The sequence below is a fragment of the Aphis gossypii genome, chromosome X, assembly GCF_020184175.1.
Source record: "Aphis gossypii isolate Hap1 chromosome X, ASM2018417v2, whole genome shotgun sequence".
Taxonomy (NCBI): Eukaryota; Metazoa; Arthropoda; class Insecta; order Hemiptera; family Aphididae; genus Aphis; species Aphis gossypii.
Window position 1 is genome coordinate 8,002,526 of NC_065533.1, and position 23,927 is coordinate 8,026,452.

At 31.8% G+C, this 23,927-nt stretch overlaps 2 protein-coding genes across 3 annotated transcripts in view; one reads left to right on the top strand and one right to left on the bottom strand.

Moving 5' to 3' along the window:
• Positions 1-3,540: 3,540 nt before the first annotated feature.
• LOC114126036 (uncharacterized) lies at positions 3,541-20,598 on the top strand. The gene is made up of 12 exons (XM_050205486.1): positions 3,541-3,840; positions 5,521-5,636; positions 6,064-6,448; positions 6,658-6,825; positions 7,439-7,701; positions 11,172-11,538; positions 12,729-12,971; positions 14,115-14,553; positions 15,112-15,549; positions 16,047-16,459; positions 18,418-18,663; positions 20,222-20,598. Exons 1-12 carry the CDS (start codon positions 3,793-3,795, stop codon positions 20,447-20,449), a joined length of 3,354 nt encoding a protein of 1,117 aa, XP_050061443.1. The 5' UTR covers positions 3,541-3,792; the 3' UTR covers positions 20,450-20,598.
• The window catches only part of LOC114126041 (uncharacterized), a 32,482-nt gene continuing 29,138 nt past the window's right edge, over positions 20,584-23,927 (bottom strand). For both annotated transcript variants that reach the window (XM_027989910.2, XM_027989909.2), the window contains one exon: positions 20,584-23,187. In XM_027989910.2, the coding sequence (XP_027845711.2) occupies positions 22,920-23,187 (268 nt within the window). In that variant the 3' untranslated portion in view covers positions 20,584-22,919. The remainder of the gene's footprint in view (positions 23,188-23,927) is intronic.

Below are 23,927 nucleotides of genomic sequence, written 5' to 3' on the forward strand. Positions count from 1 at the left end.
TTTAAACATTTTTATTTAAATATGATAACTAGAGTACGGATTTTGAAGGCATTTATCTTTATTTTCTATTGCTTTAAAACTAAGCTATGTTAGCTACAAATTCGATTTAAACTATATTATACTTCCATGCACGACATTTTATTTTACTTTTTTTTTGTATATTTATGCTTTTTGGGGAATTTTTGACCATTTTTGGTACATTTTTTCAAAATGTGTTCTAAATAAACTTATTTGAAGTGTTAATTTTAATTTTTATATTTTTTTATTTATAATTTATAATTTGTATCTACATTTATAAGTACTAAAATTTTCCATACACTATATTAAAATATTGAATTTAGCATCAAAAGAATTTATTGATCTCTAATATTACTGAATAATCAATAACCAATGTATGTTGTCGTTTTCTTCTTATTAAAATATTAAATTGATTAATTTAAAATATTCATATACAGTAGAAATCGGTTAGAAACAGGCTTGTAAATACATTTGTTATAATACCCTTTTTTTTAAAAAAAAAAAATAATTTAATGAACTAATAAATAGTTTTCATACTTTTTTTGTGAAAAATATTTTTTTTAAAAACTTATTTTTGATGCTTTTTTAAAGATTTTTTTGGAAAGTTTAGACAGATTTATTGCTTTTTTTAGTGCTTTTATTTAGTTGTTTATTACTTTAAAATCCGTACTCTACTACTCTAATGATAACGATTAATGAGAATACAAACATAACATATTATTTTTTATTAACATATATATTTACAAATAAAATGAAGTATTTTTATGTAAAAGTTTTTTCTAGCTTTTTAACGGCCCCCGTCGTCCGTTAGTTCAAACAAGAAAAAAATAAAAATAAAAATATTCTTGTAGGTACTATAAAAAGTATAAATTATCACTCAATGTAATTTTAAGCCGAGAAGACTATGGGCCCTTTACACACGTGGGCCCCGGGAACGTCCCCCCTAGCTCTCCCCTTAATCCGGGCTTGGTACCTATAATAATAAAAACATCGATTATATAGATAAATATATTATTTCAATCAACATAATATTCATAGATACATAGTAACAATATTAATCACATAATATTTAATTCTACTTATTTGATATCAATATATTATCAGTTATTTTATTTTTTACGTGAAACGCGAGAGTACTGCTAATATATATTGTTATACATTTTCATCGATGAATTATTACTATATTTGTACAATCTATACGTAATAAAAATTGTAACTAGGTATACCTAACTATATAATAGGCCATATCTAACAATTACCTATAATGTCCTATATAATCGTATAATAAATATATAGTATACTATGTATTTTTTATAATTATATTATAATGCTATAAAATAGTCATTAAGTTACATCACTAACATCTTATAACATAACTTATAGCCGCTATAGGTATGTACAAAATTATTCATCTGTTAGAATATTAGATAATAGACGTTTTTACGTATTAGTCGTATTAGTCGTATTACTGTATAAGTATAAAAAGTAAAGTACAAAAAATCATTTCAGGAGAACTAGTTATTATACGTATGAAAAATTTTCAACATTTTGATTAATATTGTCAACATTTTAAATTATGCTTATGATTAATATCGAAACTATATACTTTTAGTATTCTTTAATTTGGGAAATGAATAACTTTTAAGAATTCTGTTTAAAGTTTTCAAGTATTTTTACCCATTAATATATATTTTTTATAAAAAAAATACTGAAAAAAATTGAAAATCAGTCAAAATATTTTTAATTTATATCATACATAAAAAGTGATAACATGGAGCATTTTGTTAGAATCACAATTTTTTCGGTTATTCGTTTTTGAGTTATATAACAAAATAAAAATATAAATCTTATTAAAAAATTTTAATGTAAAAATACCGCTTTTTTTTTTTTACTCGATTATTTAGAAAAATAATGGAACATCTTTAGGTTGGTTGCCAACTTCAATTTTCTTCCAAACCACTCTGAAAGTGAAAAATTGAAGAAAATTATCGACTATTTATCGAGTACATAAACATAAACATCACTTCGCTGACCACTCAGAATCTAAAATACTATTTTTACTAATACACACTAATGTACTTAATAGCTGGTAGAAGTTTATGTATCTTTGGCATCTTATACGTATTGGTAGTTTTAATTTTTTTTTTTCAGTATAAAAGTGGGATAATTAATGAATTATAATGTCCCGAAAACTTGTCGGGGCACTAGGACAGATTTTTGAAGTGTGGAACTATCTCGAATAAAACGGTACATCTAGTCATCCTATATGTATAACGCATCTAAATAATTTATTCGGGTTAATGTCGGTTATCAATAAGCATGTTTAGTTGTAAGACGAATTAAAAAAATAAAATTTAAATGTCATCAACCTCTCCTGGTTATAGACCGTACATAATACCTATTATCTTTTGATATAATATATGGTATATTATAATAAATCAACTATTAATAAGAAATATTATGTAGTAACTATATCTGAAACATAGATACAAGTACGACAAACTTCTATATAAGTATAATACTATAAGCAAAACACAATATTGCAACAGTCATTTGCCAATCATTACGGTTCTAGATCCATATATAGATGCGGTATGTACACTGATCTGATTAGTTAGTATACCTTACCCATGGGGGCTATGAATAATATGGATCTCGAGCCTCTTCGACGAAGTTATATATTACATAACGTGACAGCCAATTGCGCGCTCGGTGGTCTCGATAAGTGTCAATCGATCATATATATATACCTATATATAGTCTCACAAGTCGGTAACCGAGTTTTCGTTACCGTTGTACAGAGTATATAGGTAATATTATTATATCACGTGTGCGATGTATATAACACGTATTGTACAATTTGTACATAGGTCGTTGGGCTCAGCAGCAGCAGTATAATATCGGTTCGTCGTGTTTTCGTTTTCTCGGCGCCACCGACCGGTCGTCGGGTGATCGTCCGCACAATCGTTTAGGCCAACGTCGTCGTCGTCGTCGTCGAGTCTCGTCGACATGGCGGGCGCGTGCGAGCGGGGTACATACCGGACAAAATATGTGTGTCTGTGTGTGAACCGGTGCCCGAAGATATACATAATAATAATAATAATAATAATATAATAATAATTATCATAATACGACTATCGTACAGGGGAAAAAACCAGAAATCGTTAACGAGCACAGGTGTGTTGCTTCTATATACTGCAGGTATAGGTAGGTATGTATAACGAGTTTTCATCTATTACGACGGCCCCAACGATGGTAAAAAAATATAAAAAAATATTAATACGCGCGGGCACTATACACACACACTATGACTGTTACCTGGATACCTGTTGTGATGTTAACCGCGGCGGATGTGGCGGCGCAACAGTCGGTGTGCCGGATCTCCGCGCTCCCACCGATCGTAGCCGCCGCCGCCGCCGTAATTTCAAACTACGCAATCGGTCGACGCGTCCTCGTCGGTTTCTTAATAATAATAATAAAAAATATCCTTTCCCCCGTCCTCGTTGACGACCAGCGGTGGCGGCGAAGAGGAGAGATCGGCCGGACGCGCGCGCACGCACGCCGCCGACCGAAGTCACCGAACGACCGCACAGTCGTCTTGACGTTTTCGCCGCGGCTTATAGTCCACAGACTGCCGTGGTTCGGGCCGTATCGTACGCTCGTCGAGTGTTATGTTCAACTGCGGGTCGAGAGACACAGCACCTTCATCAACCAAGTCGTCGCAAAGTGCACGAATACTGATAAATAATACGGGATAACGGTTGGCTGCGGACGATGGCCGCCACAGCGGTGACGAGGGCCCAGAACCGGGCCATCGCAAAGGTCAGTATCATCTATATAGCTGCTGTTATTGCAGTTTACGTAAAATAATATAAAACTGTATCACTTATCGATAATAATTAACGCATTATGCGCCGAGGTACTCAAAACGGTGCAGGGTACCTGTGCGAGCTCCAAGTAGTCCAGTATTATAATATTATGTGTATAATTGTTGTTTTAAGCCCGCCGTTTTACTATATATCTGTATAATACACTGTGCGTGTACCGTTCATTCTTAAATTGTAAAATTCAGCGGCCAAGTCGTAAGTCCGCGATCGCCTGATCAATTTGTGTGTGCAATAATATTGTAGTGTTATTATACTTATTATGGGTACTTAGGTATATTATGTGTGTGTGTGCGTGCACAAGATTTCCCCTCGCATGTCCTCCCGTCGACCGTGTAACTGCGCGCGTATAACGGTCCCGTCCTAAATTATTATACCGCTGTTTATCGCTGTTTCCACTTCTATATTACTATTACTATATTATTACTATTGTACCTGTTATACTATTATTAATGTACATAGACATACCAGAAAATCTGTGAATGCCAAACTCGGTCGTCCGAGCGCGCATAAAATAATATATTAACGTACCTATATAAATATAATAATAATAATAATAATAATAATAAAAATAATAAATTAAATTCAGAACGTACAGTACCTATAGTGTATATCTGTAGTAGGTACCTATGTATAATACGGCACATTGGGTGGTATAAGAGTCTAGGAAATATTATAAACAGTATATTAGTTGTTGTTTATTAGTATACCCATTGTAAATTGGACATGACATTGCAGAGATTGTGATGTAGGTTGGTAGGTAGGTAGTATGCGCACAATTATAGTACACATTGAGGAACTATTATAATAATATAATGTATGCCGTCAGCGGCAGTGGCGATGAATTTGTACAGCATCGATGTACGATATACCTATATAAAACGCGTGTCAACCCGTTACAATGTACCCGTTCGCCAGCACAATAGTATCGGAACGCGGCTGCGGCGATGAGTATAATATAAGTATCTAATTCACTAATGTACTATGTAGGTATACCACATTACCACCTACCTGTTGCGGGATGTAGTACACGAATAATACCGGCAGTGTTATACCTATACCTACGTTTTTTCAGTTGTCGACACAGACGATTGCGGACAAAAATCGTCATAACAAATATAATACTAATGAATACACATTCAGACGATACTGCTCTACACATTAAGTACTTTCATTCATGTAGATTTTTTTATAGAAGAATTAACACTGAATGGTAACAGCTTGCCCGCGGGACTATATTATGTACGAATACAACAGTCATCGGAGAGGTATCTCCCCGGGTCGTGTCTTGCAGCTGTAGAAAGCGAACCGAGAAATGATTTTCATTATAGTTATTCGTTATATTTAGAGACCTCGTCACCATAATAGCATAATATATTATGTACATGTTTAATATAAACTGTATATACAAACCTGTACAGATTCTGTAAATGATCTTTTAAGTATAAATAAAAGTTTAAGATATACCTACTTGTATTTGTTTTGAAAGTTCGTATCACATAGTCTGAATCCACATTTATCAAGTCAGTTAGCTAGCGGCTGCATAATGCATTGTACACTGTTTAACCTAATTCGATGTGATATGTGTTTCTTAATGTTTATTTGTTGTCGTGTATAGGGCACAGACCCAAAGGCGGCCACTTGTCGGGCAAAGTTGCAACGAGCGAGGTCTGCTCTGAACAAGCAGATGGACCGGGAGCTGCGGTTACGCGAGGGTGCTGAGAATCTATTGCGGTTTGTATAAAATAATAAAATATATAATATGATAACTTTGTTTTCTCAATATAGTTGTACACCACAATGGTTTAGTGACATGATACCATAATATGCGACGAATGACGTTTTCTCACTGTTATAACCATATTGGTTATTTATACCACATATAACTTAATGTTAATGTTCTTAAAGTTAACCGCAAAAAGTGATAGTTATGTAAACATATTATGATCTCAGTAGATCGAACTTAACTATACGATACAAACGTTATAGGTAAAGTATTAAAAACGAAAATGGCGGTTAACTTTACTATAGTGGTTGACCACTGGATAAATACATAGTATAATCAACTACAGCTCTAAAATATTTTTAAAGAAATTAAATTTCATGATAAACTCTTATTTATACTTTGGTTGTTATCATAATAATATGATTAATGATTTAGGGCTACCACCAAAGACGGCGGTAGTGGCGATAACAGCGGCATCGTTGGTAGCGGTGGCGGCCGCAGGAATAAGAGCAAAAGCAGAAAACTCATTAGGCAGACGGTGGCATTGGAGCTGAGTTTCTTAGATTCCAACGTCCGATTGCTGGCTGACGAGCTGGCCGAGCTTAACGGTTCGGTTGACGTGTATCAGTACCGAGACGATGACGAAGACGATGACCAAGGAGATAATTTTGATAGTCACCGTTGTGATTCTGCCGTGAACGGTACCAGTGCAGACGGTTCAACGGCGAATCGACGACGACTGCGACGGCAACGGTTAATGCCCATGATTGCCGTGCCGTTAAAGGACACCAGGCCAATAGATTTTGGTCCACCGCTTGAGGTAATATTATATTATCACAGATTCACTGTCTATCCGATTTGAGTGTACTATGTGTGTGTGAGACAGTGCTCGAATCAGAATAATGGTAGATCCTACTTATATATTCTAATAAAATAAATGTATAATAAAAATAAAAGTATTCAAACACCGACGCGTCTGTTTGGTTTCTTCAATTTCGACTGTACACTATGTTTTATATGTTTATATAGCGTTTCATCAGTCAGCACTATGGTGTGGATTTATCAGCGACACCGGAAGAGATAAGCGCTGTCCGAGGTGGTGTAGGAGACGATGGAGACGATTGCGATGAAGGTACGGTGCGCCGACGATCGTTGTCGTTACGCGAAGCCATAGACGAATTGACGCAACTCCGGGTGGTACGTATATATTCTATTCTATACGCGTTATGTAAGGCGAGGGCGGAAGGGTGTGTTTTTAAAATATTAACAAAAATAATAGAACTTGAATAAGTTGTTCTATAGAATTTATTTATTTGAAAGTTTAAGTTTTAACTATAGAAATAATAAGCTATTAATATAAAACTTAAACCCATCGTGATTTTGTGAAACATATTATAAACAATAATCCAATATTTACTTTAAAAATTAGCATTCGCAGCAGATAATAATGATAATCATATACATACATATATAACCATGCTATTAGAATATTGCAAAATATTTACCTCTATTGTAGTAGACATAGGGTTAGGTTCAAGTGCATTTATTTAAAAAAAATACAGCAGAACTTTAAAAAAAAAAAATGTCAATATAATTATTTAATTAATTACCTGCGCAAGTAATAAAACGTATTGTCGACTGACATTTTTGGGGACAGGCCCCAAAGTGCCTGTGCCAAGTGTATAATAATTATACTACGTGCTGGTAAAATGATAATACACCGCGGTAAACTTGTATGGGTATAATATAAGCAAACACAATGCACGTGAAATTCAACAATTAAGTTGAACCCATCGTCATCGTTTTACAGGACACGCAGACGCCTAGCAGAGACTTGGACGGCGTTCGACTTTTGCTACGGTACTACAGGCAGTTGTACTACGTGGACCGCAGATTTTTCCCACCAGCTCCGACGGTGACGCCGGTGACGACAACTCCGCGAAATCATCATCAACATAATCGGCAGCAGCAGCAGGACCCCAATTATCGTCACGTTAAACAGCAACAGCTACAGCACTCGACCGTCGTCGGCTCGTTGTTGTCGTCACCACCTCCAGCTATTTATTTCGAATGGTAATCTATCTTTAAAATATAATATTTATGATATCATGATAAATTGACAACATGTCCAGACAATATAGACATATTATAAAGCAACTATAGATGCATATAATTAGCGTTATCATTGGATAACATTCGCAATTTTCAAGTGATAAGTACTTAGATAGTGTTTACAGTCTAATCAGCAACTCTTAAGCATATTATTTGTTTAATAGTTGTTCCGTTTGTATTAATTGCCAAGTTGTAAGTTGTAGCTAATGTATTTTATCGTTGACTAAACCTATAAACGGTTAGTTAACAAAGTCTATGGACCATCAACTTACTCCAAGTATCAATTATGATTCATGATTATGACTTTAAAATATTTATAAGAACATACTTAAAATTATAAGGTAGCTATAATATAATATTCTTAAGACTTAAATGTATGATTTTGGTGTTATGTGAACTTTCTGTCTACACTACTGGTTGAAAGTACACACATTGTATCACTACAGTAGTAGCGATTTTCAGTAAAATATATTATGCGCAAGTATAATCACTATTCATTATGGTGTATTGCGCAATAACAACGTTGATGAAAAATGAAAATATAGCTCATCACGTTGACCTAACTCAAATAATTAAAATATTAAGAACAGAATTCGCGGAAAATAATATTTAATATAATACTACCGATTAAAAAGTATAATAAATTACTGTAATAATTGTTTGAAAACTCAAGAAGTTCTGCGGTTAACGGTGTTTATTGGTATATTATTTAACTTGAGTGATTAATATAGCACCAGCTGAATCATTATAAATACTGCAGGTGATTCATCAAGTATGTTCACTTCTATTTTTATTTAATTACTCGTTTGATTATAAGTATTTTCAAATGTTAATTTTGAAATTTTAGATATTTAAAATGCTTGTTAATGTTTATACCATTTAAGTATATGCAGTATTAATATATAGGTATAGATATTTAGAAGTTTTAAAAATTAGAGTTTGAATAAATTCACGAAGGAATAAAGGTTGGCACATAGGTTTGCTGATCTGATGTTCATTAGGTGCCGAGTAGGGGCCACTTTTAATTTAATTAATATTTGATTGTAAACAAAAAACAATTATGAGTGGAGACGGTTATCAGCCTATATTTTACCAATTGACTTAACATGCTTTTTTCAAATATTTTTATTAAAGTCATTAATGTTTTTAATTAGAATTATTTATAGTTAGTAGTTTTTGAGTTACAACAAAATATTGAAAATCGTTTGAAAAAAATACCTGATTATAATGAATTATTTCGCAAAAATGCAAAATTTTAAAAATTTGAGCTTAAAACGGTCAAGTATAACTTTCTAGTAAACTTTTTATTTTTGCTATAAATACAAAAACTAATAAAAAATCTTATATTTATTTTTTAAAATTTTTATAAATTTTAAATTATAAAATAGTTTGTAAGTTTTCAAGATTTTAATGAATTTTGACAAAATTTTAACTTGAACAATTATAAAAATCATCAATTATAGAAAAAAAACCTAATCGAAATTTCAAATTTTAAATGTCTCTAAGCAAATCAAAAAGAGTTAAAATATTTTGAAAATTTTGAAAATTCTATAATTTAAAGGCTTAGAAAAATGTATATAAATATTATTTAAAAAGATGTCAAAATGCCAGGTTTAAAGATGTAATTAATCAAGATAATAATATTCTAATAGTATTCCTTCTGCAGTATAAATACTAAATTTACTGATTTACAGATAACAGATATTACAGATATTTTGATTTTTAAATTATTTAAGAGGTCTCCAGCGTACCATGTTATAAGGAGTAAAATTTATGCAATTTATATGACATGAACATATTTGGCTTTGTCAATGTGTTAGTAGTAAATGAACAATATTGTGTGGGATCCGTTATGGCTTTTATCATACTGCCATCCGCCCATTATCCAAAATACGATTTTCTGAAACTACGATAATAAGCAAAAGAAACAATTATTATTGTTACAATATGTTTGTATAATTATGTCACACTATTCATACGGGCCTCTGTTTTTATGATATAATAATAATACCTATTCCCTAGTTAAAATTAAAAAAATATAGGTAATAAAATGTATAAAAATGCTGTAGACAGCCTAATATGAATTACGATAGATACAATTTAAAATAAACAAATAGAGTAATGACAGATACAATATTAATAAATGTATGGGTTTAATTAATAATATAATTGTAATTACGAGTATATAATATAATATAGATGTGTATAAAATTATTTTGAAAAAACAGTATTGATAGATTTATTGCTTTAAGCTTTCTTTGATTTAGACGAATAATAGATTTTCTAAAAAAAATGTTTTAATTTTGGTTTACATATTATTTTTCCAAAAATCATCGTTTTCTTTTATAATTTATAGTATTTTTTTTACGTATAATTACAGACAATTTACCTAGGTACCTAGGTATTTATCTATAAATATTAAACTTTATAAATATTTTATAATGAAAATATTTATGTATATATTTATTAGATTCTGAACGAAATGATGAATGTATTGATTTTACAATGATGTGTATTTTTTTTACAAATGTTTGTATTAGTGTTATCTATAGTATATAGTTAAATTTACAAAATGTTTTGGATTTTCTTGAGTTATTTATAGACAACTGAAATTTTTGATTTTTTGAAGTGTTTTTTTTGAAATGTCGATTTGGCTGCCCAACATAACTTGACAATTTCATTCAAAGTTCCTCATAAGTTAGTCTTATGAATAATATTATAAGAATAATTAGGCTCAATTTTTTATTATCATCATTTGGAGTTCAAATATTGACAAAAATTCGTCAAAATCATGAATATTTGCAAATTATTTTAGAGGCATAATTCATAAAAAATTTGTATAAGTAGCTAAGAGTTGAAAATTTAATACAAGATTTTCCATACGTTTGGTTTATACAATAATTATAAAAGAACTTAAATTTTGGTGTATACTGTATTTAGGCCATTAAAACATAAATCACTTTTTTCACCAACCACTGGAAATTATATCCTAGGCTGAGTCGATACCTCAGTTAGTCAGAGTTTATCCTTATATATAATAGGTATATAAACATTTTGTGAAGTGTCCATATGACACTATATGACTCCATATTATACTATGTAATTAATTCCAACAATAGTCTGATTTTCTTTATTTTTTCCCTCGGTTATTTTGAAAAGCATACTTGATGAATCATATTCTTTGTACAAATCTATATTATAATTAAATAATTTACACGCGCGCGTGTATATTACCGAAGCAGGCATAAAAAAATCTCGATGATAGCTTATAATGTGACATTGTGGTGAAGTCTAAAATGCCTATATAACTCGATAAGACCCGGTATATATTGGTAAAAAAAAAATTATAAACCACGAGTGATTAGTATAAAAATCTTGATATTTTAAAAAACCTGCAAACTGACTAATCCCATTTATGCGTTCGTCTATAGGTACGATTCGTTCGGTGGTCCGGTGCCGTCGTGCGGCCAACGCACCGTCCGGTTCGAACAAGCTTGCGTACTGTTCAATGTGGCAGCGGTGCACACGCAAATGGGCGCTAAGTACGACCGTCGTTGCAGGGACGACGCAGACGACGGTGACGACGACGACTACAACAACATGAGCATTGGCTCGGGAAAGCGGACGGGCTCTTCGACGACGTCGACCGGACCGGAAGTCGTGGACGGAGCCGCGGCCGCCGCGCAGTGCTTCCTGCGAGCGGCCGGCGCGTACCGGCACATCGGCGACACGTTCGCCAACGCGCCCGCTCGTGCTGCCGATCTTCGCGCCACCGGCGTCCTTTACGCACTCATGATGGTCAGTGGTGTTCGTTTATTTTATACATATTTATATTACAAAATCGTCACATATGTCATATTATTTTGTTGTTGTGTCGATGATGGCAAAGAGGCCAAAAGTCGTATACCGTTCGTGTTTGTTCCAAAAATATTGATATTTAATAGAAAAAGAGTAATAAATCATTACTCTTTTTCTATTAATTATTGAATTATTAATTAATTATTATAATAAATAATAATAATATGAGGCCGAGTAGACCGGTCACACACAATCGCTGGAGGTTAATAATATGATAGTGGGCTGTATTTTAAATTAAAGGTTTTCAAACGCATGAACTTTACTATAAGTATGTATTATTCAAATTATATAAATATTATGTAATATTTTATAAATAAATATAAATATTATATAAATATTTTATATTTTATATTAGCTCTTTATTCATACACATGTATTCTAATATTCGTGTTTGATGTTTGAATGAGCTATTTAAATGAATTAAATATAAAAAAATACAGTAAACAGTGAATGCTACTACTTATGTCATGAACAATTGTAAATTATGAATTGATTGGGTAATTATAAAAAATGTATACTGTATAGTCTATATCTATACAGGTTTATACTTCGTATAGTAAATAATAGTAAAATGGTAAAATATTTACAATAATATTTATGACCCGCATATTTTGTTTATTGTTTACGATGTCCGAAAACGATTACAGATTAGAATCACATACACTAATGTTCGTTTACATTGCACACACTTGCTAGTCACTTTAATGTCATCGTGTTATATTGCCTAAATATTAATTTTCTTAAAACACAACCGACTGCAGCCCATATTAACTTTCCAAATAATGGTTAAGTTGGGGCGGTCGGCGGTGGAGGGGGGTTAAGCGTTATATAGCCACTCTTGAGGATCCACGACTGCGTGCGCCTGGTTTAATTCGAACTTCTTTTGATTTATTCACGTTTAAAATACCAATTACACATTCTGAGATGAGTTGATTTGTTGTGTAGCAATATCAAAAAGACAAAAACACGTTATTGTGATTTGACTACACGAATTATTTTGATATTTTTAAAAAGAAATACAAAATACATCAATATTTGTATTTTCATACGACTTTTGGTCTAATGGATATTAAATGAAATGATTTCAACACGTTTTTATTTACTTGTTCATCGCTGTCACGTATATACAGGCTCAGGCTCACGAATGCGCGTTTGAAAAATTACAATGGCGGTTTTTGACATCCGTTCGGCAGCGGTGTCGCCGTCGACGTTATAAAGGCTATGAAGCAAGAGAAGCCGAAGCTAGTGCTGAAGGACTTGGCAGTGGTAACCGTCGAGGACGTGGTGACAGAGATACAACTATTGGTGGTGGTAATATCGAAGTAACCGCAAATACACCGACGTGGACAGAGCTGGCTCGTGAAGCGGCACACGTGAGTAACCTCTTATACGTACGTCATGATAGGTACATTTTATAATGATAATGACCGATTTGATAATGACGACAATGCAAGTCATAAAATATTGTGTCATATAATGTCTCAATGATAGTATATTATATAAGTATTGTTACAGCTTTAGTATAAAACCACATAAACAGCGAAAGTATGACGTACTGTGTTTATTAATTATATTATTATACTTTCGTAATACATATAATAACATGATCAGATTTTTAATTGTCATTAATCGAGTATTGAAACCAGACAATAACAATACATTTATTAGAATCCTATATTTATATAATAAATCTAGTACAATGTTAAAAGTATTATTATTTGTTCAAAGTATTACACATTTACACTATACTATATATATAACTAATATTAGGGTTTGCAGTGAAAATCAGTTATTTAACGTCATTTTAAAGTAAATTAAATTTTTTTCAACATAAAATACTTGTATCAAAATTCTAAAGTTACACACGAATAGAAAATAATTGGATGATATCAATAATCAATATCATTTTTGTTATGATTGTCAAAAATTCAAATACTTCAAGTACACTTTATATTAATAAATATTAATTTAAGAAAGTTTGTTTTTTATTACAAATATTTAGCCTTGTCATTTTTTTCTCGAAGAAAAACACATAAATAATCCAGCAACTATTTACTATATCTATTATAAATTTAATTGTAACTATAAGTTACTGTAACTGTAACTTGTATTATAAGTTATAACCACTATAAGTACTAACCAGTTAAAAATTATCAAATCGCCTATTTTGCAATCAGTTACAACTAAATACTAATCGAGTAACTATACCGACTAGGTAATAGGTACCTTTACATAATATGTGGTTAATGGTTATATAACATAATACTTATAAACAGTAACGTCAGTCACTACTTTTTGTACCTACGTGCGACTGTGTGCCATTACCATTTACTGTATGGACGTAGGTAAGGGGGGTTTTGGTGTTCAGACACCCCCCGAAATTAGAGATAAAACAATTTTAAAATAAATATTGTGAATCAAACTTAATGTATATCTAGACCACATCCCCCTCTGAAAATATTACCTACCTACGTCCATTATGCCATATAGAATAATATTATGTTTTCGTTGCGAAGGTGTCGCGAATGTACGGGGACGTGGTGTACAACAGCTGCTGCCGCCCGCCCAACGAAAGAGCCGGAAATCGAGGCAAGGAAAACGGCGGCGAGCAGGGCGGCACGGCCACAGCCGGATCTATGCTTCCGGACGTCTGGGTGGCCGTGTGCAGGATCAAGGACCGGCACTACGCGGCTCTTGCGTACCGGTTCGCCGCTTGCGCTCTGCTTCCGTATCGCGGATGCAGTGCAGACGGACAGCCGGATGAGCAGCATCACGTGGGAAGTTCCCGTCGTCGTAGCACCGTCGACTCGGATGCCAGCCAACTGTTGACGGAGCTAACGGCTGCTGCGGCGGCCGCGGGTCTTGGAATTGTTGATGACGACGACGACGACGACGACGACAATAACGAGACGACCTCAGTGGTAGTGCGTCAACGGCGGCGTCGCAAACAACTCGGTAAGTGTTCAACCCCGAATTTTATTTTAATGTGTGATGTTCTGATGTGTAAAGAGTTAACCCGCCGGTATGACTATAGGAAGGCGCATGTGGAAGGATAAATATATGATTCCTAAAAATTTTCTCTCTGTATATATATAGCCTCAAATTGTATCCAGCAGCTAGCTTATTCGTTCATAGATAGTTTTTAGATAGTGGTTATAATGTTTTACATTTTTACGATGACAGCAAAAAACTTTGTATGTGAAGATACATAAGAAATCATATTTTTTTTTCTTTCATATGGTGAAAAAAAATAATATTTATATATATTATAGTTACATAGTGTACCTGGTACACAATATTGTTTTTAAATCATGTAGGTACCATCAGTTTTGGTTAATAAATTTAAGTCTGCTAAACTGACAGTTTTCTTAAAATAAAATGGTTACAGCAAAGTTTTAGTCGATTTTCAAATTTATCAGTAATTACTTATACAAAAAAAAAAAAAAACGACTTAGTTGGTCGCAGACGAATTCGTATATAACCTTAAATTCATAAGTCATAACCGTGTTACAGGTATGCTTTTGCTGGAGGCGGCTGCAGCGGCCCACGACCGAGCTGACCGAGCACAGCGATTGTGCCGGCAACTCCGCGCTAAATCTGAAGGAAACACTTCGGGCAGCGGCGGCGGAGGAGGTTTACTGGCCGGCGTGTTGGACCGAGAACGGCAGCGGACCGTACGGTTGTTGCTATTGCAACGCCGCGACCAAGTCGGCGACGACGAGTACGGTACGGCCGAAGGTGAAGGCGGCGAAGGTGACAACGATCGAAGAGTTGGCCGTGCCGAGAAGAGTGGCAGCCAATGTTGGGATTGCCGAGACTGTTGTTCGGACGACGACGGTATCGATGCTGCCGCGGTAGCCGATTTTTGTTCGGGCGATCAAGAAGAGTTTACCGCGGCCGGTATCGCTGGCATTCCAGGTCTGGACATCGATCGAGGTGTGCTAATCAGACGTAAGTGCCAATATAGAATCAGCTGTATTCTTTTACACCCTTAACTTCAAATTATCAATAAAGCTAGTGTTAGCGTCCATGCTTGTATTAAAAATAATAATACTTAATAATAATATACCTATATTTAGAATGTTCTAGTCGCAGATTTTTTGGATTATGTAGGTACAAATAATAACAATATATTATATTTACAAATGCGCGCAACATCAAATATAATATTACAACGCGTGGACGGATTTAACATTTCATCTATTTAAGCTACAAAAATATAATTAAATATAGTTATTTGTTGTAAATTTTGTCAGAAATATTTTTATGTGGAGGTACCTATTTTGTGTTTTTAAAGATAATTTAAAGACACTGAAAAATAAGGAACTCACAACCAATAATTATCTGCCGTTTCAAAACTTTCCGATTTAATTATACTAAAAACACCTTTTTTGAAGCGAAGTTCCTATAACTGTGATTTTTGTTTTTAAAATAATGATGCGCATCAGCGCGGACCAGATTTCGGTTGATGTCGATTGCGCCCGACTTCACGGACACCGGCGACGGGGACGATTACGCCGACGACGTGGACGGCGGCGAAGACCGACACCGACAGAAGCACGAGATCGCGGACCGCGAGGAACGCAGAGCCGATCTGTTCGCCGGGCTAGGGCCCGTGGCCGTGTTTTCGGCGCGGCACCAGTGTTCGCGGCCCCGCTGGGTGAAAGTGGCCCGCGGTGGAGGCCGTCACCGTTCCCCTTGCGGCGGCGACGAAGACGATTGCGACGACGGCAAATCCGCAGATCCGATTCAGCTCGTCGACCGGTGGTTCGGGTTCGAGTTGCGCAGCCACGGCGGTGGCACGGCGGCCGCGGTCCCGCCGGCTACCGTAGGACACGTCCGATCCAGTTCTCAGGCACAAGTACGTATTCGAATTCTTACGTAGTGTGTAGCTTAAAATCTTAGATTTTGGAGTGTCTCCTTCAGTGGTTTTTTCAGCCTATGCTTGGAAAACAGTGTTGGTATATAGATAATTGCAAATTATCATTATAATTATTTATCAAATGATAAAACGTCTTATTTTTGTATAAAAATTACATTTTTTAAACAAGGGACACTTGCAGAAATTTTGGTATGGACATGTGCCCATCCCGCCCAGTGTCTATACGCTAGGAACCGCCACTGCACGTACGGCCGTTATTATATAATAGGTATAGTTACGCGTAAAATTGAAGAGCGCATACGATAGCCGAAAGGCATGTAACACAAATATTATTAGTGTGTTAAGTGCAGTCTTAAACATAATAATATAATTATTATTATGTGTACAAGCGGCTTTGTCCCGACACACAGAAAAGCAACGCGTACCTAGAGCCTAAACGCTCCTTAAGCAATAACATGTTGACAGTGCATTCGTTTTTTTAATACATTTTTTACTCAACTTACGTTTATTTTGTTTCCACCATTAAGTAACTATTATATATATCTATTATTGTTTTCACTAGACGTCTTACGCCAAAGCATATTTAAATACCTATATATAATATTATTACATAAATTCTTACGTTTTCAACTTTTACATGATTTGCGTGGCACGTTTTTGTCTATGTTTTTCGCGCTAAACATCTAACAATATAGTAATAGTATAGTACCTACATAAAAGTAATTTATCAAAATAATAACGTAAGTATTATCGTCAATTCCGGTAATTAACGCACCTACAATACCTACTTATAAATTTTCTCAAACATTTAATAAGGATATTTATTATAGTAGGTATTCATCGGTAAGTTCGTCGAAATTGTTATTTTTCGTCATGACAAATCATATTTTAATCTATCAACAATAATAATATATAGTATAGAATTTGCTATAGTAATCTAACACCATTTTGTTATACTATAATAATTTTTTACTAGAACGCCACACCCGCATATGTATTTGTCTTGTAAGTGTGTAACATAGAAAATTTACGTTCAGCAGTTCAATCAGTTCGCTTTTGGCTTGATTACTAATGATTAGCTTTAATATTATAAGAGTGAATTTATCCATTATGAGCATTATATGAAAGTTAATGATGGCTAAGAACATTATCTATAGTTTCGTATATAGGTTTTTTACAATAATTCAGTTTTTAAACGAGTTATGAAAATTTTTAAATTGCATTATTTTATTTTACGAAAAAATCGCTAAAAATAAACGAATTATCTTAAAAACTTATACCAGAACATAGATAATGTTTTTTTAACTTTTACTATTAGGTTTTAAAACAGGTCATGAATTGCTGAGCGTAAATTTGTTATGACGTTACTTGTACAACGGATACAACCGATGAATGTACAACTGTACAAGTAGCGTCCATTAATACAAAAATAAAATATAAGCATTATTTACAATATTGAATATACATATACTACCTATTATAGTGGTCTTGATATTCTGGTACTATATCAGTTCAGCACCCTCCGTAATTCGGCATATTTTCTCTACACACACGATTATAATTGTATTTTTTAGTCTATACCTATCATTTATCATTTTAAAAATAATGTTGTTGGAATTTCAACAAAAATTATAAATTATTGTGGGTGATATAAATATTACATCTACATGTTATATTCAATAAAAAGTGTAATGAAAATAAAATTTTTATCCGATTTCTGTTTAAATGTATAATTTTGTCTATAATCTGGCCGCAGGACCGAATATAGGTACCTACTATAATATGGTCTCAGTGGTTTCACGTGAGTCAGAATAACAAGACACTACTGTACTAGTACTTTTTTTCTTTATCTTTTAATCAATTATACAAGTCTAAATGATCATACTTTACATGTTATTGATATTATTTCGTTTATTATTGTTGTGTTCTCGATACAGCACGTCGGCCTAAGACGCGGTGACATAGTGGTGGCATTAAAGCTGTGTTCTGGTGACGGCAGCGGTAGGGCAATGGACGTCAGATGGGAAACGTGTCGCAGGGTAGCCGAGCTTATTGTTCATCATCATCAACGGCGTCTGAGGCCTAGTTCCGGCGACGGAGCAGTCGTCGTCCAGTTGAAAGTCGTCACGCCGATCACCGCCGCGACGGTGTCTGACAGCTACCCGACCATGGATCCAAACAAAGTAAGTAGTCTAGGACTCTAGGTAGTAGGTACCTACATCTACACATTATACGTTTATTATGTGCATAAGCGCAAATTTAATAAATGATAAATTACGATTTTATTAATTTTTGTACACCGAAGAATTTCAATAATAATTTTATTTTATTTTTATTCAGAAAATTCGTTTAAAACGCAGCGTCGTATTACGAATTGAATTCTAATTATAATATATGGTCATTTTTTTATTTCTACCATATATAAAGAATAAAGACTAAAATTCGTCATTAAATGGTTGATAATCGTTTAGTCAACAATGCTAGAGTCTTATAGTCTGAAAAATAACGCGTTAATCGGCTTTGATACTTTATTGTATTGTAAGTGAGATAATTAATGTATTAGGCAATTATTATTAGTTTCAAAATTATGGATTTATGTTTTTTTCCTTTTATTTGTGTCTACAATAACTATAATGTTAACTTTTTGAAGTGGTACAAAGAGATTATTTTTGAACCTGGTTTGTGGCACAGAAATTTAGATCTTGCTAGAGCTTTGGAAAAAATAAAAAATGACCAGTTTTTTCATTACAACCAGAAAAAATTTAAAAAAAAAAAACATAGTTCTATACTTACATAACATTAGTTTTCCAATTTGTTAGCGATTCAAGTGGATTGATGTTTGAAATATTTAATAAATATTTATATTATCAACCATTTTCTAGACATGATAGGTATATACTTCATTTAAAAAATAGTTAAGCTCTTTTCCAGATATTTAAACATTCAAATAATCAATTTATATATTTTTTCTCGTAAATTGTGCTAATAGCAGCTTAAAAATATTTAAAATATTTTTTTACTTCTTTTTTCCTAATTTATTATTATTATTATTATTATTATACTATATATTATGCATATTTTGTTTATTAGCGTTTAATGTTTATAGCTCTTATTTGTATAATTTGTACAACATTTTTTCGATAATTTTTTTTAATATTTCATTCAGCTACACAATTAATAATGAACTTATCTGAATGTATGTTTGAATATTTTTTTTTAATTAGGGAAACATAGTATAATGATTTCAGCCATGTAAGACACAAAGTTTTATTATGTTATTCATAACTTTAACCATTAGTTATAATAGGTATCGTTGGGGGTAAGGAGACTTTGGATCTGAAAAAAATCATTTCTTCGAACAGAAATATTTCAGTTTTTTTAGTTTGTTATATCATAATTACCTGTCAATAATACCTGTCCTTTTCCTGTGTCTCATAGCATTGATAAAATTTGAAATCCAATAGGTACTTATAGAGGATATTTTGTACCCAAAACACTTATTGTTAATTGTCAAACATATTTCACAAAAACTCGGTAATTATTGATATTTTCACACATCATTTATAACTCAAGTTAAATAAAATATACTATGTAATACGTTAAGTTGTTAATTTCGTGAATTGTGCTTTCATCAATTTTATAAATAAAAAAATCTAGTCATTTTATATTTAAATAATTTTTAATTATTACGGTTATCGGGTACATTTACCTATATTTATTTGTCTGTGTTATCTCATATAGATCTATAAACGGAGAAATACAAATATGGCAGCCTTAACTTCAACTATGCATTCAGGTCCTCCACCTCTACCACCCATGTTGCTACAGTCCAATTCGAAACAACGTCGTCAACGACGACAGAACGTTAACGGTGGCAGTGAAGGAACCGAGAGTACTAATAAAAAAAATACATGGTTGTGGAATCCTTTTCGACGACGTCGAAGAAGCGTAGTCGGCAATAAGTGTTGAAATTTATTGACCAATGTAATTACCATTGATTATCATACAATATGTGGATACATGTTAAATAAATACTGTTCGTAATCTGTAAGACATTTTTAGGATAGGATGTTACTATTATGATATAAATAATAAACGCAAAATATATACATTTTTAATTTTTTTTAATTTTTTTTTGTGTACACTACTATATTACCTTAAAAATAAAATTAAGATTAACTATTATTACTAAACCCCAGCCCGATTGTGGGGGTTATTTATAACAAACAAAATTCGATCGTTACCTTAGATTTTAGACATATAATACAAATTAATAATAATACATTATTATTGTTTTCAAAGTGAATTATTTTCAAAACATTCAAATGCCATCACTATTAGTATCCAGAATCCAATTAAATAATGAATGTTAAATATCGCAAAGGTTTTTTAGTAGACTGGAATGTACCAATAGTGATTTCTTTGTGAAATGTATATTGATGATTGTAAGTAGATTCAATTACATCAATAGCATGTTGGTTGTATTGACAATTTCAAGCTCAATCAAGTCATTACCATCAGTGATACTTTTTAAATTAATATAAAATGCAATTGATGGTGTAAACATGGTGAGGTAGATTGAAAGGTCGTCATAGTATTTTGGTCGCATGAACAATTTTGAGCACTTTGAAGTTATATCACCATTGGTATTATAATTAATGTATGGATGTTAAATATCGCAAAGGTTTTTATTATGTTGACATAATATGTACCAATGGTGAAAATAATCTTCAAAGTGTTTGGTTTTAATTGTTCATATTATAGTTTTGATTATTTAGAATTAAAGTTTTAAATATACTGTAATGCATCGAAAGCATTATGGTCACATAAACAACTTGAGCACATTCAAATTTTATCAATATTGGTATCAATATTTTTATTAATTAAACAATTATTAACTAATAAATGTTAAATACAACAAAGGTTTTTATTGTATTAAAATATACCAATTGTGATAGTTATTTGAAATGTATTAAGTATGTATGGTGTGAACAATTAAAGGCATATAGAAATATATAAAAAACATTTTAATCATATGAGTAATTTTGAGCACATTAAAAAGATCTATTTGTATCTATATTTCAATTAATTAATGTAAAATATTGCAAAATTGTTATTAAATAGAAATATACCAATGGTGTTGAAATCCTTCAATGTAGATATATTATTAATTATTGTTGTACATTAGTATACAAATATGTCGAGGTAGATTAAAATGTACCTATCAATAGTTTTTGGATTATTTTAATAATTTTGAACACATTTAATTATTATAATAGAACTAGAAATACGATGCACTAAAAAAACAAACAATACGTTATATGATAATGTATTAATGCCATAAAATGTCAAATAATGCATTAAAACCATAATTAAGAAAAAAGAAATAGATAGGTAAATAATAAAGTATTAAAAACGTAACAGGGATTGTACATAAAAATATACATTACTAGCTGACCCAGTACAATATTTCTTATATATTAATTTGCTATTTATTTATAAAATAACAAATCATATTTATATTTTGTTTTTATTTTATTAAACAAACTATTTTTAAGATGTAAAAATATTATTAAATGCTATGTATTAAATATATTCATGTAAGTAATTGGGTCTAAATCCATACAATATTTTAATAAATAAATAATTTAATTTTTAAAATTTGAATTTATAGAATACTGAACAGTAGTTCTCAAAATGTGCTCCACGGAGCTCTAGGACTCCGTGAAACTAATCTAGGGATTCCGCTGGCACATCTGAATTAAGTACAGATATTATTATTTGTTAAATTGTTACAAGTTAAATTTCAATTGTATTAAGTTTCTTTATTAGTAATTTGTTGATCCATAATTTTTTATGAGTTGTGAAATTAGTATTTCAAGTTTTTGAGGCTTTGTGAATTTTTTTTCAGCATCTCAAGGGCTTCGTGAAAAAAAAAGGTTTAAGAAGTGCTATTATAGAAAGTGTGTCATGACTATTGAAATTCTATTAAAATTAAAAATGCCCATAAACACCAACAATTCTAAAAACTAAGATAACATTCTATTAAATAATTTAAAACCGAATTCAATTCATTAACTCTAGGTTCACATTATTACCAAATAAATAAAAAGACATTCAACAGCAAATAAATGATAGTTTTACCAAAACAAACATGTTAGCACAGTGCATCGTGATCTCAGCTCTATTTATTACACCATTGATAAAAGGTATAAATGTTTAAATTAATTAATGAACATTAAATATTGAAAATATTTCTATTATATTGAAAACATTTTGGTCATATGAGTAATTTTGAGTAAATTAAAATATTATCATCACTGGTATTCATGTTCCAACTAAACAATGTATGTTAAAATATTGCAAAGGTTTTAATTATATTGAAATTTACCAGTGGTGATATCCTTTAATAGTACTCAAAAATGTATAATTATTCACTTTATGATTCATCTTTAATAATATTAGATGATGATGGAGGTTCATCTAATACAGTGTTTGTACTAGAAGTATTAGTAGCAGTAGTACAATTATTAGGAGATTCATTAACATTGGTATTACTAGATATAGAAGTAGAGTTATGAGTAGTTATTACTTTAGTAGTAGTGGCTGTAGATACATCAGACTCTGGGTTTGGAGTGATATTTATAGTAGTATTGGAGTCATCGGCCTGCAGTGTAGTAGATTGTTGAAACTGCTGTTGGTTAGATCTGTTGATACGAAGAAGATTGATTAATAAAAAAAAGTTATAATAAAGTTTAAAATTATATGCATATTTTTTTGTAGTAAAAGGTATATAACATTTCCCTTTGGATTAGACCAGACATTATGTATCTAATAATTTATATACATATCACCCATAGTTTATAATATTATATAATTTTAACTACCTAATACCAAATGATTTTCCCAATTTTGATCTTTATTCTTATCATACACAGTACAATTTATTGAATAATTGCAAATTAGTAATTACTAATTGTATGAAATACAAGAAATAATTAAGCAATTAAAATAAAATATTATTCTTGATTGATAATCAGAGATTCTAATTTATTATTTATTGATAAATGATAATCATATAACTGTTACTAGTATTAATTCTGAGAATCAAACTTGAATTGAACTATTAAGTAATTATAACTTTTAATTTTTAAAAAGAAATCCATATCTGATGACTAACTGTATTAAAGATGGTTGAAAGACTATAGAAACTTTTACCCTTCTGCAAATTTAACAGTTTTATTTTAAATTTTTTTTTTTACCTACAATTAATAATTTTTATGCAATAAGAGGAAATTTAGAAAAAATATTTACATTTCTTTGAAATAGTCATGATTTATGGAAGTCATACTACCAATAAAAATCTTAGACGAATAATTACTTTGTATCGGGTAAAATGTATGATAATGGAAAACATATCGAAAAATTACGAGTGTTTTTTTATTAA